Source organism: Symsagittifera roscoffensis, chromosome 4 (assembly GCF_963678635.1).
Source record: "Symsagittifera roscoffensis chromosome 4, txSymRosc1.1, whole genome shotgun sequence".
Taxonomy (NCBI): Eukaryota; Metazoa; Xenacoelomorpha; order Acoela; family Convolutidae; genus Symsagittifera; species Symsagittifera roscoffensis.
This window is the reverse complement of record NC_087065.1, coordinates 43,420,965-43,436,773: the sequence shown is the minus strand read 5'-3', so window position 1 is coordinate 43,436,773 and position 15,809 is coordinate 43,420,965. Positions and strand designations below refer to the sequence as shown.

At 36.3% G+C, this 15,809-nt stretch overlaps 1 protein-coding gene across 4 annotated transcripts; it reads right to left on the bottom strand.

Moving 5' to 3' along the window:
- Nucleotides 1-225: 225 nt before the first annotated feature.
- On the bottom strand, nt 226-14,983 carry LOC134843701 (uncharacterized). 4 transcript variants are annotated; one of them, XM_063859934.1, is made up of 14 exons: nt 14,797-14,983; nt 13,372-13,612; nt 13,060-13,110; nt 12,184-12,310; nt 11,577-11,665; nt 11,270-11,417; nt 10,378-10,692; nt 7,065-7,460; nt 4,928-6,828; nt 4,086-4,322; nt 3,500-3,804; nt 2,928-3,225; nt 2,082-2,427; nt 226-548 (listed from the first exon to the last, which is right to left on the bottom strand). In XM_063859934.1, the coding sequence occupies exons 1-14, from the start codon at nt 14,883-14,885 to the stop codon at nt 346-348; spliced, it is 4,746 nt and encodes a 1,581-aa protein (XP_063716004.1). In that variant the 5' UTR covers nt 14,886-14,983; the 3' UTR covers nt 226-345. The 4 variants fall into 4 exon arrangements, with proteins under 4 accessions (XP_063716004.1, XP_063716005.1, XP_063716006.1 ...); XM_063859935.1 differs by lacking the exon at nt 13,060-13,110; XM_063859936.1 differs by lacking the exon at nt 2,082-2,427 and having other exon boundaries at nt 456-548.
- Nucleotides 14,984-15,809: the final 826 nt, after the last annotated feature.

Here is a 15,809-nt window from a genome sequence, read left to right as displayed (position 1 = left end):
ATTAGAATTTTCAATTAGTTACCAAGTTTCTGAAAAATGCGTTTTAGAACCAAATCAGAAGCAAAAAATCTTGTTATATCGTTATCATAAACAGTGTTTTACAGAACCAGTTCCAACTGTCTCTATTGCTTTTTTCTCGTAAAAAGTGGTTGCAACGCAAAAAATGACATTTCAGAGTCACCTAGATTTCAGATATCTTTGGGTTTAGTTTGCTAGAATGCTGATTAGATTTTTCTCTTGAGTTTATAATAAATTTGAATTGCACTTCACGTAGCAAAAAAGACAATCGGCATTTCTAATGATTGGAATATCTATGAGTTTGATTTAAGCGAGCGTTCTCGTCATTCAGTTTCGAGGATTTTTCTTCATCTGTTGTAATAGGTGCAACTGATTAGACAGTTGCTTCATCCTCCTCTCTGTGAGCGCTTCAGTGCTGACGTCGAAACAAGAAGACAGACACTGTTCATCTGTTTTTGAAAGAGATGAGTGATTGCTCTGTATTTCATTCAGTACTCTGCCTGCACTTTCTTCATAACCAGATTCTAACTCTGAAACAATCAATTTAAAAAATGCAGCTGCAATACACGCAAACTGAATTGAACAATGCTCTGAACAAACACCGGAAAAGTCAAATAAACGGAAAGATGGTCAATGAGCACATTAAAACCAAAAAAGACTAATTTTCATTGCATTTTTCAAACAAAATGACCTTCAAGCGCTATCTATTAACTTCAAGAAGAGTTGCCATTTTAATAAGTGCGTTAAAGCAAACCAAAAAAAAACTTATTAAAACAGGATTAGCCGGTTACTGTGCAAGTAGCACAGAAGGATCAAGATAATAACCTTAGGTATTTTTCTTCAGAAAACAAACAAAAAAACTAGGATAGCTGGTTGCTGTGCAAGTAGCACAGGATGTTCCGACCACATTCTCAGACTTTAGAGTTTTTTCTTGTAAGTTAGTGTCTAAGAAAGAAGTTAGTGTCTTTTCTCATAAGCCGTGTGATGATAGAGCTATACAAAGGCGTAGAAATTTAGTTAATTAGACGAAGACATTTATTTGTCTTCAAAAAATAAATGAACAAAAAATTTTTTTCTTCAATTTTTTGCATTAAAAAGTTCAAATACTTTCGAATGATTTTTTTTAGCCAGAGAAGCACTATAAAAGGTATCCTTAATTTAATTTTCTTTTAGTAAAATTGTCAATGTTGAGCCGAAATTAGTAATTTTCATACATAACGAACGTTACTCGATGGCTTTACTCGCTCTAAAGAAGACGAAAAGTTAAGAAGTTCGAACGGAGTTTTCTCGGCACTTGGAAAATTTGAAAATTTTTTGACATAGATCAACTCACGACCGAAAGGGCTTTAATATGATATATCACTCACAGTCCGATGATTATTTGTATTTGTGGTAGATGATATTGAGTGGAAAACAAAAAAAGATAGAATGAAGAAAAAAGACTAAACAAGGACAGCCGGGTACTGCGCAATTAGCACAGAATGTTTTTTTTTAATTAGTGCCGTTTTTTTGCTGCGTGGTGTGAAAAAAAGATGTGTGCAAGAAACAGGAACTTAGGAATATTCGGGAGTCATAGTAAATTAGGCAAAAATTGTAGAAAACTGTCTAAAAAAAACAAAAAAAAATATCGAAAAAAAATGCAAAAAAAAATTTCAATTTTTTGAACATAATTTTTTATAAAATTTTCAAGTTTTCAATTTCCAAATGGCGCAAAAAACACCAAAAACAACTTTACTTGAGTAAAACTAAGTTTTCAAGGCCTAAATTAAACAAACATAAGCTAAGCTATACTAAGCCTGCTCGCTCGCATTAATCGCTCGAATTTAGACTAAAAATCAAAAATTTTAAACCGATTTTTATCGATACTGGGATAACTTTAACCAAATTTTATATTGTCATTCAAAACACGGCTGAAAGGGCTTCAATATGATATGTCACTTGGCCAATTCCGATTATTATTTGTAGTACCTGATTTTGCGTGAAAAAAAAACTAAAACGCACCCAAATACTACGTTCCTCCCCATTTTTCAAATGGTCGGAACAAAAAGATCGAATTAGCTAACGGTCGAATAGTTGTTCCAGATGATCCATTCTAGTTTCAAGCTGAAGAGTCAGTCGCCCAATCATCTCAGAGATGTTCTTCGGGGGCTTCGAGAAGTCAAACATAACCTCCTTGCTTCCATTCACATCTTCATCGTCGCTATCTTCCTCTTCGTCATCTTTTCTCTCACGCCTGGTCTCTTCTCCTATTTCATCATTGACCATATCTTTGTCATTCTTTTCTTTGTTTTCAATTCCAGCAGAAATTGGTTGTGAAGTGAGCGACTGACTAGCTAGAGCGTTTTCCACTTGAGTTGAGGTCAACGGATTATGTTCAAGTGCCTCGTACTTGTGCATAGAGTATAGCAGCTAAACAGCTAATTTCGTTTAGCTTTCCCTTCCCTACTTCTACAGCTGATAATAAAGTTTTGTTATGACTACACGAACCAAGAATTAGAGCTAATAATCATACAATTCTGCTCCGATATCTTAAGGAATTTTATCCAACATCAGCAGCAGATCTTTTAATCATTGCTTTAAAGTATCTTAAACACAGAAGCGAAGCTGTATTTCGCAAACACTAACAAAAATACGACAAAAAGCAGCTCTTTATAGTGCAATAACAAGAATTAGAAATGAGCCTCGAATTAGTAAAAAAAAAATTCGGCCACGTCTCGGATTCGATCGGCGACCTAGAAATAATGAGTCTCACGCACTAAGCCACAATTATAGCAAGTAAGTGAGCACTTTCAATGAAAATTTTTATTTGCGAGTTAGATTAGAAAAAAAGAAGGTACGTACTAATACACATTAGAGTAAAAATCGCTTTAAAAGTAAAATAGCTTCAAAAAAATTGAGGTTTGACTGACCTCGATATTAGACTTGTACGATGACAACGAAAGAGAAGCGCTCAGATCAATCTCTTCGTTCAAGATCAGCTGCTGATTTCTTATGTCATCCTCCTCGAACAGTTCTGTTTTACCACTGGCTGACATTCTCCTTTTGCATTTTTCTAAAGACATCTTCTGGGGTGATATCCACGTGTCAATCGGATGAGACCGGTGAGTCTCCACGTCATTTCCTCCTATGCTGTCAGGTGGGGTTGTTGTTTTGGGCCTGGTGGGAATTTTATCGTCTCGAGAGTCTTCGTCGATTTCAAGAGAAGAGCTAAGAACGCAAAAAGATTGCAATACCCACACGAAAAAGCGAAACACGAATACCCAAAAGAAAATAACTGAGCATGTCGTGAAAATAACTATTGCAGCATGTCCAAAACAAAAAACTATGTCGTCCATAAAAACTTTTTCATGGATATCTATGGTGGTTCAAAATATATATTGACTCGCCATAAAAGGAAAACAAATGTTTTGAAAGATAGAAGCAGACAATAGAAAGACGGTTTTCACTACGAACGAAGCCAAGACAACTCAGATGAACTTACTTCAAATCAATATCTTCTACTTCATGACTTGGCCCTACTCCAGAATCTAGCGAAAAATCGTCTTCACCAGCTCCATTCTGATTTGCAGAAGGATTCTCATCATCTGCTTCAATTGCATCGACTGCAACTGCACTATCAGTTTTATCTTCCGCCATATTAGGCCCAATGTCTGTCTCTTTCGCAGAAGTATCTACAGTATGGGCTCTTTCGTGCAGCGTTTCTTCAGTTGGAACGAGCGTTAGCGTCTCATTATTAAGTGCAACAACAGAAGCTGAAGATGCTTGAAGACCAGATGCAGTCAAAGCCTGAAACCATTTCGCAGTTTCCACTGACAGCGCAACCTATGTTGACTAACGGCACCAGTAAAGCTAATCGAAAAATAAGGGAAGGTTTTTGTTTCCTATTCTTTACCAGGTTTGTTTCTTTTTCTACATTGAATTATCATTATGTCTATCTATACAGCTTAATTAAGTCTATTAAATAAATGTACTTTTTGGGAGAGCGATTAAAGATGAACTCACTGAACCACACCAGCTGAATTTAATTAAGCTAAAAAGAATTAATTGCTCTTTTTAAATCAACTTACAGCAGGCTTTGAATCAGTGGATTTCAGATTCTGTGGTGGTAATTGCACTGGTGACGTCAAACCAGCTTCATTCGCGTCATCGCCCAGTTCTGCCAGTAACTTAACCACTGTTGGATCCAAGTCACAATGATCCAACGCACTGGCCTCACTGTCAAATGTATGCAGTGCATGTTGGAATCTAAGAACTAGCTGTGGATACTCTGGGTGTCCGGGATCTTGCATGATAGAGTTCAGAACCTAAAAACACAATAAATATTCATCAACGAAAGTAAATTATTGAACACTATTATATTTAAGAAAGAAATATTTAAAATTATATTTATATTAGAATATATAATATATTTAATATTATATTTATATTAGAAAGAAAGAATTAAATGTATTTTTTCATATCAACTTCTCTTTTTATCAATTAGACATAGTATTCAACTCAGATAGTTACTTAGAAATGAGATTAATAGGAGCAGACAACGGGACTATTGTCCACTTTTCTGTTTATCCTAGAGCACAACCAGGAAAATTTCAAGTTATCCCGATGATTTTTTTTTTGCAATTTTTTGGTTCTTTTTGCGCCCTGAATCTGCTTTGCTTGACACCAACTGTCTTCAAAAGGAAACATCAATATTGAGTTTTCTAGCTAAAATGGTATATAGTTGGTGCATTTTATATCGTCCAGAAATATTTATCGAGAGAGTTTTAGTAGCACGATAGAGTTATTTGGGTCTTTTCTTTCTGATTATCAAAAGGAACTTGTCATTCGTGACAAAAACTAATTCAAAAAACTTTCAAGCAGTTCTATAATGCATTCTTATACCTAACGGAGAAGCAATTTCGAAACTAACCTCTAATGTATGTAGCATTTCCTTGAGATGGTAAAAGTCTTCAGCAAATTGGTTTGTTGCGTTGATCCATGGCAAAGTTTCTTTATCAAACGCGAGTCTATCTTCTTTGCTCGGATCCAAAGAGCTGTCATTGTTGGATGCAAACATAAACCAGTGGTTATTCGAAACACTATTTGACTTGCGAACTCTCTTTTTGGCTTCACAGTATGGACACTCATAAGTATCTGGCAACGTAGCCTCAGTTACTCCTAGACATTCGCCATGGAGCCAGGAATCACAGAAGTTGCACTGAACCATAGTTCCAAAAATATCTGTATCCTCGCATACACATCTGATAACTTCACCCGACCATCCCTCCGATTCCTCGGAAGCAACCGAATCCGAATCATCTATTGTAGCCCTCTTGTGACTCTTACTAGGCGATGAATCATATGAGTCACCGGCAGTTTGACTTTCACCTAATATTGGTCGACTAAACGTCAGAATCTTTTTGAGACCATCTTTTAAAGGTGAATCTCGAACAGATATTTTACTGAAACTAATGTTGTTGTCTGTTTCAGCGTCGCTTGACAGAGGCGAAAGCTGTGTAGGTAAGGATGTACTTTCATTTAAAATATCATTGTAAGACTCTTTAATCGGGGTCTTCAGTTTAACATCAGCTGAGTTTGACTTAGAAGATTTAGCTCCCGCAGTTTTATTTTCAGCGTTGCTTTTCTTAACTTCCTGAGAAATATTTTTAGTCGGTGATCCTTTTTCTTTCTTAATTCCAACTGAAATTTTACTCTTCGGTACATTTTTGTTGTAAATTATTGACTTGCTCGAATTACCGTCGTGAGCTTTTCGTTTCTTCGCGGTATGGATATGTTTCAAATGTAGACTCAAAAATGCTTCTTTTCTAAATGACTCATGACATCCAATATGTGGGCACTTGATAGGGTTCAATTTATTTCTCCCTCTGGTCTCTAGCACTTTTTCTGCTGCTGACTCATCATTTGTACTTTCATCAGCAGAAGAAGGCGGGTCTAGAAACACAGGCACAAAATTTTCATCAGGCTGTGAAACTTCAGCAAAACGTTCATTCTGTGTATCAGATTCCGCATTTGAAGCTTGGTTATCATTTGTTCCCCTTTCGCTTATCTTAGCAACTTTGGGCAATTTCGATCGTTTTAAATTTTCAACCAAAGCTTTCTTTCGCTTTAGTTTTCCCTCTCTCGAGGCATAACTTGTCTTCTTGAAGCTCATGTTTGGTAAAGACTGGGACAAAAACGTCACGTCGAAATCCGATTTCGCTGGTGACTCATTTGTTTTACTTTCTGCAATTAGTTCACTCGTTACTCTTTTTTGTTCATTGTCTTCTTCACTCATTTCATTCACTTGGTGTAACCTCACTTTCTGGTGATTAACTAAACTGTCCTCAGTTGAAAACTTCTGTGAGCAAACAGGGCAAATAAATGACTTTGTGTTATCTGAAAAAGATCCCCGAACTGGCGTCAAAGGTTTAGCAGGACTTTTTTCAGGCGACTTAACCGGGCTACACTCTGTTTTCATTGGAATGTGAGCCTTCGTTTTCTCATTTTCGTTAGCACTATTTCCTGAGACAGTTTCTGGGGTCAGCCCGTGGATCGATAAGTGCTTGTCATACAGCTTCTTGGAAGAAAAATCGCCTCCACATAATTTACAGTAGAACTTGCCCCCTCCCAAACTGCCAGTTAGTTTGAATTTCGGCTTAGCAGTCTTTTTGTTGGTTTTCGGCAGTTTAGATTTAGCCTTGAACCGCATAATGCTTTCACTTGTATCGTCCGCTTCCTCAGCCGTGAATGCTTTGCTGTTTGTTGAAGCAACTTCGTTTTTATACAGATCATTTTCCAAAGGTAGTTTGGAAGAAATTTCTAGTCGCGCGCCTGAAAAGATATTAACCTTCATTTCAGATAAGTCAAAAAATTATATTACCCTCTACATCTATTGATTTGATCTAAAATTAGAAATTGAATCCGTACATTTTTCTCAGGTATGCGTCTGATATTATCTTGCAAATACAATTTTTACCTTTTCTTGATTAGTCATTAGATCCAGTTCAGGATTCTACTTAAAAAAGTACTTTAAGAAAACTAATCAATTCTTATTCAGTTAAGGTTACCTTTGGTATCAACAGCTAAAGAAGCTATTTCTCTTTCTCCCACTTGGCCTTCCACAACAAAAACATCACTTTCCTCTTCACTTTTGTTCACATCTAAGCCTTCTCCTTCCCTTGCCCCTCCTACCAAAGCACTCTCGTCGGCTGAGCTCAAATCAGCACCCGCATCTTCATCTCCATCTTCAACTTTCTTGATCAAACTAGAAGTAGCCAACTGAAATGCCGCTGCAAAAGAGGACTTGAATGACCTTTTCTGACACTGACTGCGACTGTTCTTCATAGGTTTGCTTTTCATCTTCCTGCTTACTACGTCTGGCTTCGAAGGTTGCTTTGTTTTTATTTTCTTTTGTGGGCTAGACTGCAACGAAGCGGTTGAACTGGCAGTACTATTTTTTCGTTCTGAAGTACAAAAAATGAAATTATAAAACGAGCTCATAATTTCCAAACATTACTTGTTCAAACGTTTACTTTCACAAGTTTCATTCATATCTCTCAAAAAGGCTGAAAAAAACGCAATGGTGCAGCAAAAATTACTGTTTCATCACTATTACAAAAACGGAAACACGTTCAAAAAAATTGAGATCGTATCAAATAAAATTCATAGGGTAAATTGAATACACATAAAAAATATATATATCTCATAATATAGCCAACAGAAAGTTGTTAAAGTGTCAATAGCAAAAAGAAAACCACGAATAATGAAAACCACAAGAATCTTATACGATTCACACCATAAAACAATTGTTCATCATAATTAGAGAAAACTGGTTCAACTTGTGGAAAACTGATGCGGAACGACATCGGTAATTTGAAAAATAGGTCTTCACCCAAAACCTTAGTTATTTCTCTAAATAAAAATTGAAAACTTTTGAGAATTCAGAATTTAACCAGAGACGTAACATTTTTTGTTAAAATTTCAAAGCGTAGCCGCTTATGCACACTTTCCTAAAGCTGTTGCCTCGATTACACAGTTGATATCATATTCGGCTGACTAGTTATCGAGAAGAGTCAAAATGTTTCAAAAAAAAAACGGAAAAGAAATCAAAACATTGACTTATCTGAGGGCCAAAACTTTTTTGTTGGAAAATTTGGACATCGTCACTTATACAAGGGAGCTTCTCTCAGTCTTTTTTTATTGAAACCAAAATCTTAGATTTGGTACGGTAGTTTTTGAAAAAAAAAATCAAAAAGTTTCACAAAACGGTCAAAAAATCAAACCATTGACTTTTTCAAGAAACGCACCAGCTGGTCAAAAAATTATGAGCGTAGCCGCTTATGCAAGGGTGCTTCGAAGAGTTTTTTTCGATTGCAACCAAAGTCTCAGGTTTGAGAGGGTACTTTTCGAGATAAGTCAAAAAATTTCAAAACACGGTATAAAAAAAAAAACATTTGTTGAAAAAAATCGGGCTTCTTTATTAATGCAGGGGAGCTTCCCGGAACGGGTTTTATCCATCGAATCCAAAATCTCAGATTTAAGAAAGTATTTTTTGAGAAAACGAAAAAAAAATCAAAATAGGTGTAAAAAAAATTCCCCCACAGACTTTTTTGAAGGCTGTAGAAAATGGACTGAATTAAAAAGAGACTACGTTATTATGCAGGCACACGAGGGACTGGATGGAAATTCCATTCGTATCACCTTTTTGAAAATCGGTTGAAAAGTTTCTGAGAAAAACATTTAAAAAAGTTGAGAAAAACGAATATTTTTTTTCAAAGCGTCTAAACTACTATTTTTTTCAAAACTTGCGAGAACACGACCAAAAAGCAGCTCTATCAAGTGAAAAGAGAAAAATTCGAAATAAACCTCGAATTAGAAAAAAATCGGCTACGCGTAGGATTCGAATCTGCGACCAACTGCATTCACGAGATTTTGAATCTCACGCACTATCCACTCAAGCTTAAAAAAACGACAAACACTAGTCACGAATAAAGCAGCTTCATATGCTAATAAAATGCTAATGCAATTCAACGAAATTGGCACCAAAAACAAACAGACACAATTTTGCAAGTAAAAAAAGCCAGATTCGCATCAACTGTGTTAGCTTATTAATATTCGAATGTCAAAGCACATGCTATGAAAGAGTTGTAAAATGCCCCCAAAAATGGCACCAATATTTGGGACTTTGGTTGGAAAAAAGAAGGTTCGTTCTAAAACACTCGCTTCGCAAGTGTAAAAACGAGTCATAAAAAACCCCGATCCCAGACCTTTTCATAATGCTTGTTTTTGTGCCTTGTATTTAACAAATAATTTGAAGGCGACTCAAAAAAAAACGTCAACATTCGCATTTCAAAGAAAAAAATAAACGCCCTTTAACTCTTCTTTAAATTCTAGAATACTTTATAATTGCCACTTTTTTGATGAGATGCACTCAATTTGAGATCACTGGATCAACAAGTGTACATTTTTTATTTCGCTGTGCAATCTGAAAACTAAATTGAGAAAACTGGACCAATAAGTATACAATTTCTATTTCGCTGGGAAATCTGAAAATTAAATCGAAACTAGAAGTCAATCACTTTTTTCGTGACCTTTACACTTTAGCTGCTCGAGACTAGGGTTTGTCTTCCTTCAAACAAAGGAACTGAACTGAACTTTAAAAAAATCTGAAGTCAAACCGCAATAAAATTGAAGTCGAGCCTAAACAAATTTTAGGACTTTTCCTGAAAAAAAAATCATGGCGTCCTATATGAGAGTCTGAGCTACGTTCACCGACTCTTACACGCAGAGGCGAAGCTGCAATTCACAGACACTAGATAGAAACGACAAAAATCAGCTTATAAAATGAAATAAAAAGTAGAAATAAGCCTCCAATTAACAAAACTTATCCTGTGTCGGATTCAAACCTGCGACCTCAAGATTTACAGTTTCACGTTCTCGCATCTGCGCCACGGGCTCTTCACAATTTTCTAACACGAGTCACCAAAGATGAAGCTATAGACGCTAATAAATTGCCAATGCTATGCAGCAAAAATGCCCCTAAGAAAAATGCCCCAGTAGATTAGGAGTCTGGCGTCCATGCAACTACGCCACGGTGGAGAGTCGCTTACAGATCAGCAAACACTAGCCACAAGTAAAGCAGATAACAGATTTTATGAAACTTCCAATGCTACAGATCGTGACTTTGGTAAAATTGCCACCAATGAGTACTTTTATTTGCGGGTTAGGTTGGAAAAAAAAGTGTAGCCTTGGAAGAATCAATCTTCGAGCGTAAACCACTTTTGAGATTTTGTCACGAAAAAAAGTTTCTTTCACTCACTTCGCTCATTGACACATCTCACCCATCTATGAGTTGATTGTTTAACTCCCTCTTATTCTTACCTTGCTTCGACTGTATCTTTTTCCTGCTCACTGATAAATCTCCCACCGACCTCTCCTCCTTCAGTCGTCCTGCCAACACATCCGCAGAGCAAGACTTGGAAACTTCTTCGTCTACCAAGAGAGACGAGTGCTTGTGGTAATGTTTGGTGTGGTGCAGTAATAGAGTGGCTTTTCGAAACTTCTTGCCACAATCTGGCTCTTCACACACGAATGAACCATCTTCACTGTCCTTGCTAAGTGATAGCGAGGAAGCCAAGTCTCCGCTTGACAGATTTAAGGTGTCTGTTAAATCTGAGGCAAGCGATGATGCAGTATCTAAAAAGAGTCACTATCTACTCAGTTTCCCAACAATTCTTTGTTTTTACGACCATTGAAAATGGGGAGGAACTTTGTACTAGGGTGTGATTTAGTTTGGGTGATTCGGAATGGGTCTAGTGATATATCATATTAAAGCCTTTTCAGTCATGATTCGAACAGTTAAAATTTAGAAAAAATGTTCTCAGTGCCGAGATAAACCCGTTTAACATTTTTGATTTTTGGTCTCATTTCGAGAGAATAAGGTGAGCGAGCAGACTTGCAACAGCCTATATATGATTACTTTAAGCTGTGAAAACTTATAGTTTTTGGAGTTTTTTCAGCGCTATTTTGGGAATCAAAAACTTCAAAAATTCGAAAAATTTTGTTTGTTTTTTCACGAATTTTTTTTCGTTCTTAGTCATTTTTCTACAAAGAGTGTTTTCCAATTTGCCTATTTCAGTTATGGGAATGAGACCCTGCATTTAGCCCTGCATTTAATTGTTCATGTGGTTATGGTGAGATCCTGCATTTAATTGTTCATGTGGTTATGTTCAATTATTTTTATGGCCTGAGTAAATCGATCCCAAATTATTACCAAGCTTCGAAGGAGTCAATGCAGGTTGTGCAGTATCTGCAATTGTCGTCTTCATGAGTTGCATCAACTCCGAGTAAGTCTTCACTCGCTTGCCTGTTTTCTTCCTGTACTCCTTCATCTGCTCCTCTTCCCACTTCCACTGCTCATACTTAAGAAAACATAAAACAAAATTTATTGACGACTGCTGAACAAAAACTGATCTTGCAAAAAATTTAACCAATAACCAGTTTTACTTTTATGCGTCTAGTCAGCGCTTATATTTTCATAGCTGATTAATGTTTAAGTATAAGCAAGATTTACATCACACCTCTTTCAATGCGATTGGAGTGACGGGACTCAGCTTGTGAGCAGGTACTGCCCCCTTGGAGCCATCGTAGAACTTCACATGGTACAAGCCTGAAACAAGTAAGCAGAACTCTAAGGACACTCCGGAGCATCTTGTCCAGTGGCGCATTTAGGAGGGTACGGGGGGTTGCATTCAACCTTTTGACTACCCACAGGCTTTCTCTCTTTGGTACTGCTTCAAACCTCCATTTTTGGCTGGCTGATAAAATTTTTTCAAAAGTTCCTAAAATTGCGCGCGTTCTTTTAGCCTGTTTTCTCAAAAGCAACTCCTGCAGCGTAAAAAAATTGACCAAAACAAAGTCGTTTTAGTGTTTTGGAAACATCTCGGAAAATCAATATGATCGACCTAAAAAAAAACGTCGACAAAAATTTCGTTTTCCATTTGAAAATCCGCCCTTCCTCGAGATAATCCTAAATCCTACTCTGATCTTGTCTATGGCGACAGAAAAAATCAGTTACAAACGAGCGCAAATTTTGCGCACTTATTTACTGTGAGCAAATCTGAATATTCATAAACCTTAATGAGTAAATGGGCTCTTTTCCAAAAAAAAAAACAATACATAAATGACCTTTATCCGTGTTGGATTGTGACTGGATGAAGCATACATATTTGTGCCCATCTTTCCACTGTCCCAGCAGCATCTGACCAGTCGCATATTTCTGCATCTCCGCCGATCCTCCAGATACATTTGAACTCTACAAAAAAAGTTGACATCTTTTCGCACTTAGTATTACCAAACAAATATTATTAGATATCCAAAAAAAATTTCTTCTTAACTTTTTCAAATCAATTAAAACAGAGCATTTATTTCACACTCAACATTGAAAGGACCAACTGCAACCATTCTGAAGAAACTGGATTGTTCTCCAGAAGGTGGAAGTTTTGACAAACAGTACGTGAGCATTAAATAATCAATTCAACTAAAACTACTCTACAATTGGAAGATAAAACACAGAGAATCAAATCAGAAATGAAACTTAAACTTAAATGTAAACTTGAGACGAAGATGATCTTTAACCTATTCAGAAACGTATTTAGAGGGGACGCCGCTTTCTCAGAAACTCGACACCTGAACACTCAAAGGGTCCCCCTTTGATACTATTTTACGACAACCATTTTCAGATGATCAACCCTAAAATTCTTCTAATAGCGCCTTTGGCGCCAATATATACTAAGTTTAAGGGGTTGCCTTTTTTCTCAAAATTAGGTATTTATAGTGTTTTGTGAGAGCTCAGTAAATCAGTTTGGTCGACTTATTTATTTTTTTAAGTCCACCCCTCCCTCGAGAAGATCTGCGCCTGAATCTACTAATTGAAAAAGAAAGTCAGAAACCATTTTTAAGAACATAGAAAAGAAGATTCACGTTATTTCATGAAGACGAGCCGACAAACAACGAATGAAACTGAAAGCACGAACTATTTCGTATATTGCGATTGCAACTTACCTTTCGCTTTCCAATGTTATATTCAATAACAAGATTTGCTTTCTTGATTGGCTGCAGAATATATACACCCGTAAATTATGACACTAAAATCCGAAATAATTATACCGGCTTAAAGCGTTTCTTTAGCTTCGGAGCGAAATATCACGATTTACTAAAACATCTATAGAAAAATCAAAAAATATCTTCGTGCGTCACAGATCTAAACAAGTTGACAACACAAAAATTGTTCACATGAACTAGACAGTCAAAACTCCAGATCATTGCAAAAAAAATCTGATCACTTGTCTTTCTTGATGAATTGTATCGCCTTACCGTAGACTGTTCATGTTTGGATTTCTTCTGCAGCACGGCCACATCTATGAAATCATCATTCTCCCCCTCCCTTTTCTTGCTATCTGAAGATGGCAATTTAGAGGTGCCTCCCCCTGTCGATATTTGCCTCACCAGTTCCGATTGCACCGGGATCCATTCGTCGAATCTGGCCTTCCATCCTTTGTAGTGCACATACACTTGGCCGGATTTAGAATCTATTCGCAGCACTTTTGCCGGGAACCTAGAGAACACACTGAATTGGTGAACGGCGTCAGGAATATCTAAATATTTTGATAGAGCTTCTCTTTACACTTTTTAATCATGGTTCTCATTAGTAGAGGAGGGTTGTACTTTGATCTTAGATATGTTATTCTTGAAACATAAAACATGGTCATGCTCAGAACCACATGTTCACGGTACCCATCTATGGTGATATGTTACAATAGGTGGTAATTTTGAGTATAGAGCAGGTATTAAATTTAAGAACTATAATGAACACGGGAAAAGCTGAGCTACGCACCACTTGCGATCGAGACAGCAATTATACAAGGCAATAGAATGTGAATTTAGCATAGAACGAAAATTTACCAAGCGGTAACAAAGCCGAAAACACCTTAGAAAAACCCTTTAAGCCGAAAAAAAAATCAACGAGACTTATAACTTATCAACGTCAAATGAACCAATATGAGGCCACTAAGCCGATATACTAAATGCCGAAACCAATTAAGACAAAAAAGGAAAATAAAAAAGAGCCGTAAATAAATTCAAAAATTTTAAGTCTAATAAAAAATCATTAAGACTCCCTCAGTCTCAAAACACACAGACACAGTTTTTGAATTTATTTACGGCTTTTTTATTTTCCTATTTTTGTCTTAATTGGTTTCGGCCTTTATTATATCGGCCTAGATGCCTCATATTGGTTCATTTGACGAGCAAATAAAGTGTTTTGTGTGTTCTGAATTGGTTATCTCCAGGCTAAGTGGGCCGGGAACGCCAAGAATTTGAAGCGGGCCGAGAAAATTCAGAAGGCACCTCTAAAGATGGGTCCAGAAGTACACTAGAGATGAGTCCTGTGGACAAAGTTGTTTACGGGAAAAAAAACCTAGTACCCGATTGCAATACCCTTGCTATCGCAAGGGTAATAATACAGTCATTTCATTTTCAATCATTGTCATTTCATTTTCACTAGTTTTTGTAAATATATTACTCTGCCAAATGAAATGTTTTTCAAAAATTAAAATTTTAGACTTCTTTTGCCAAAAAACTGGCTTTTGAAAAAATTATAAATTATGTGCAAAGTATAAAAAAACAGCGATCCAAATATTGAAAATGAACCTACCACCTTTTGTAATATATCTCCCATCTTTTAATCCGTAACCAACTTCAATTAATCTGGGTATTAACATTTTGCAATGATAGATTTACCATTTGTTCATGGGAGCATAATAAATGTTGATGTAAGTGTCCACTACCAGCTGATCCAGGAGGGCATGGTCAATTGCTGCCGGATCCATTTTGACCACCTCCGGTTAAGATGAATGGAAAAGAAACAGGCAGGACGTGGACTGGAGACACTGATCGAAACAATTTTCGCGCATCTACCTCAATTCATTATTCTGTAATGAAGAAAATATATGAATTTGGCTAAGTTTTTAGCTAAATGCATGATATAACAAGAATAGCCGGTAACTGTGCCAGTAGCACAGAATGTTCCGACCACAGGCTTAAAAAAATTGAAACTTTTCATCAAATGGTGAAAAATTGTGGTGTGAAGCAACAATCTGCACAACAAACTTACACTAAAGTATATTTGACAGTTATAGTAAAATAGGCAAATTAGACAACCGTTGTTTTCGTAGATAGAATTTTTTGATTCCCAAAATGGCGCTAGAAAAACTCCAAAAACCTAGTTAACTCGTATAAAACGAAGTTTTCACGGCCTAATCTAAGCTAAAATAAGCTTTGGTAACCCTGTTTCCTTAATTTATTTGCTCGAAATTAAATCAAAAATTTCAAACAGGTTTTTCTCGACACTTCGAAGTTTATTTTAATTTTTTGTAAGAAAAGTTTTAAAAAAAACGCGCGCAAATACTAAGTTACTCTCCAATTTTAATGGTCAGATAAACAAGAGTAGCTGGTTGCTGAGCAAGCAGCGCAAAATATTTTTCATCCAGTTATTTAAAAAAAATGAAATTACTTTTTTCTTTTTGGCTGTTTTTTTTTCTGCGCGCTGTCTGGGGAGAGAATATAAAAGAACGTTTAGATCAATAGCATTGGTCTTAAATACCAACAGTTGTCTTTCAAAAAACGATAACAAAACGGAAAAAAAACACGTTTCCAAGAACTTCAATTTTTTCCGCTTGTATTCCTTTTGATTTTAAAGTGCTAGAAAAGCGCCACATAAATCTATGATCACTAAATTTCCTTTGGTAAAACAA

Excerpts from the sequence above, each read along its gene's own strand:
- LOC134843701 (XM_063859934.1), bottom strand. The coding sequence starts at position 14,885 with ATGGATCCGGCAGCAATTGACCATGCCCTCCTGGATCAGCTGGTAGTG. Across the intron at positions 13,111-13,371 it reads CCAAACATGAACAGTCTACG|CCAATCAAGAAAGCAAATCT; the intron begins GTAAGGCGATAC and ends TATATTCTGCAG. Across the intron at positions 10,693-11,269 it reads ATTGACTCCTTCGAAGCTTG|ATACTGCATCATCGCTTGCC; the intron begins GTAATAATTTGG and ends GACTCTTTTTAG.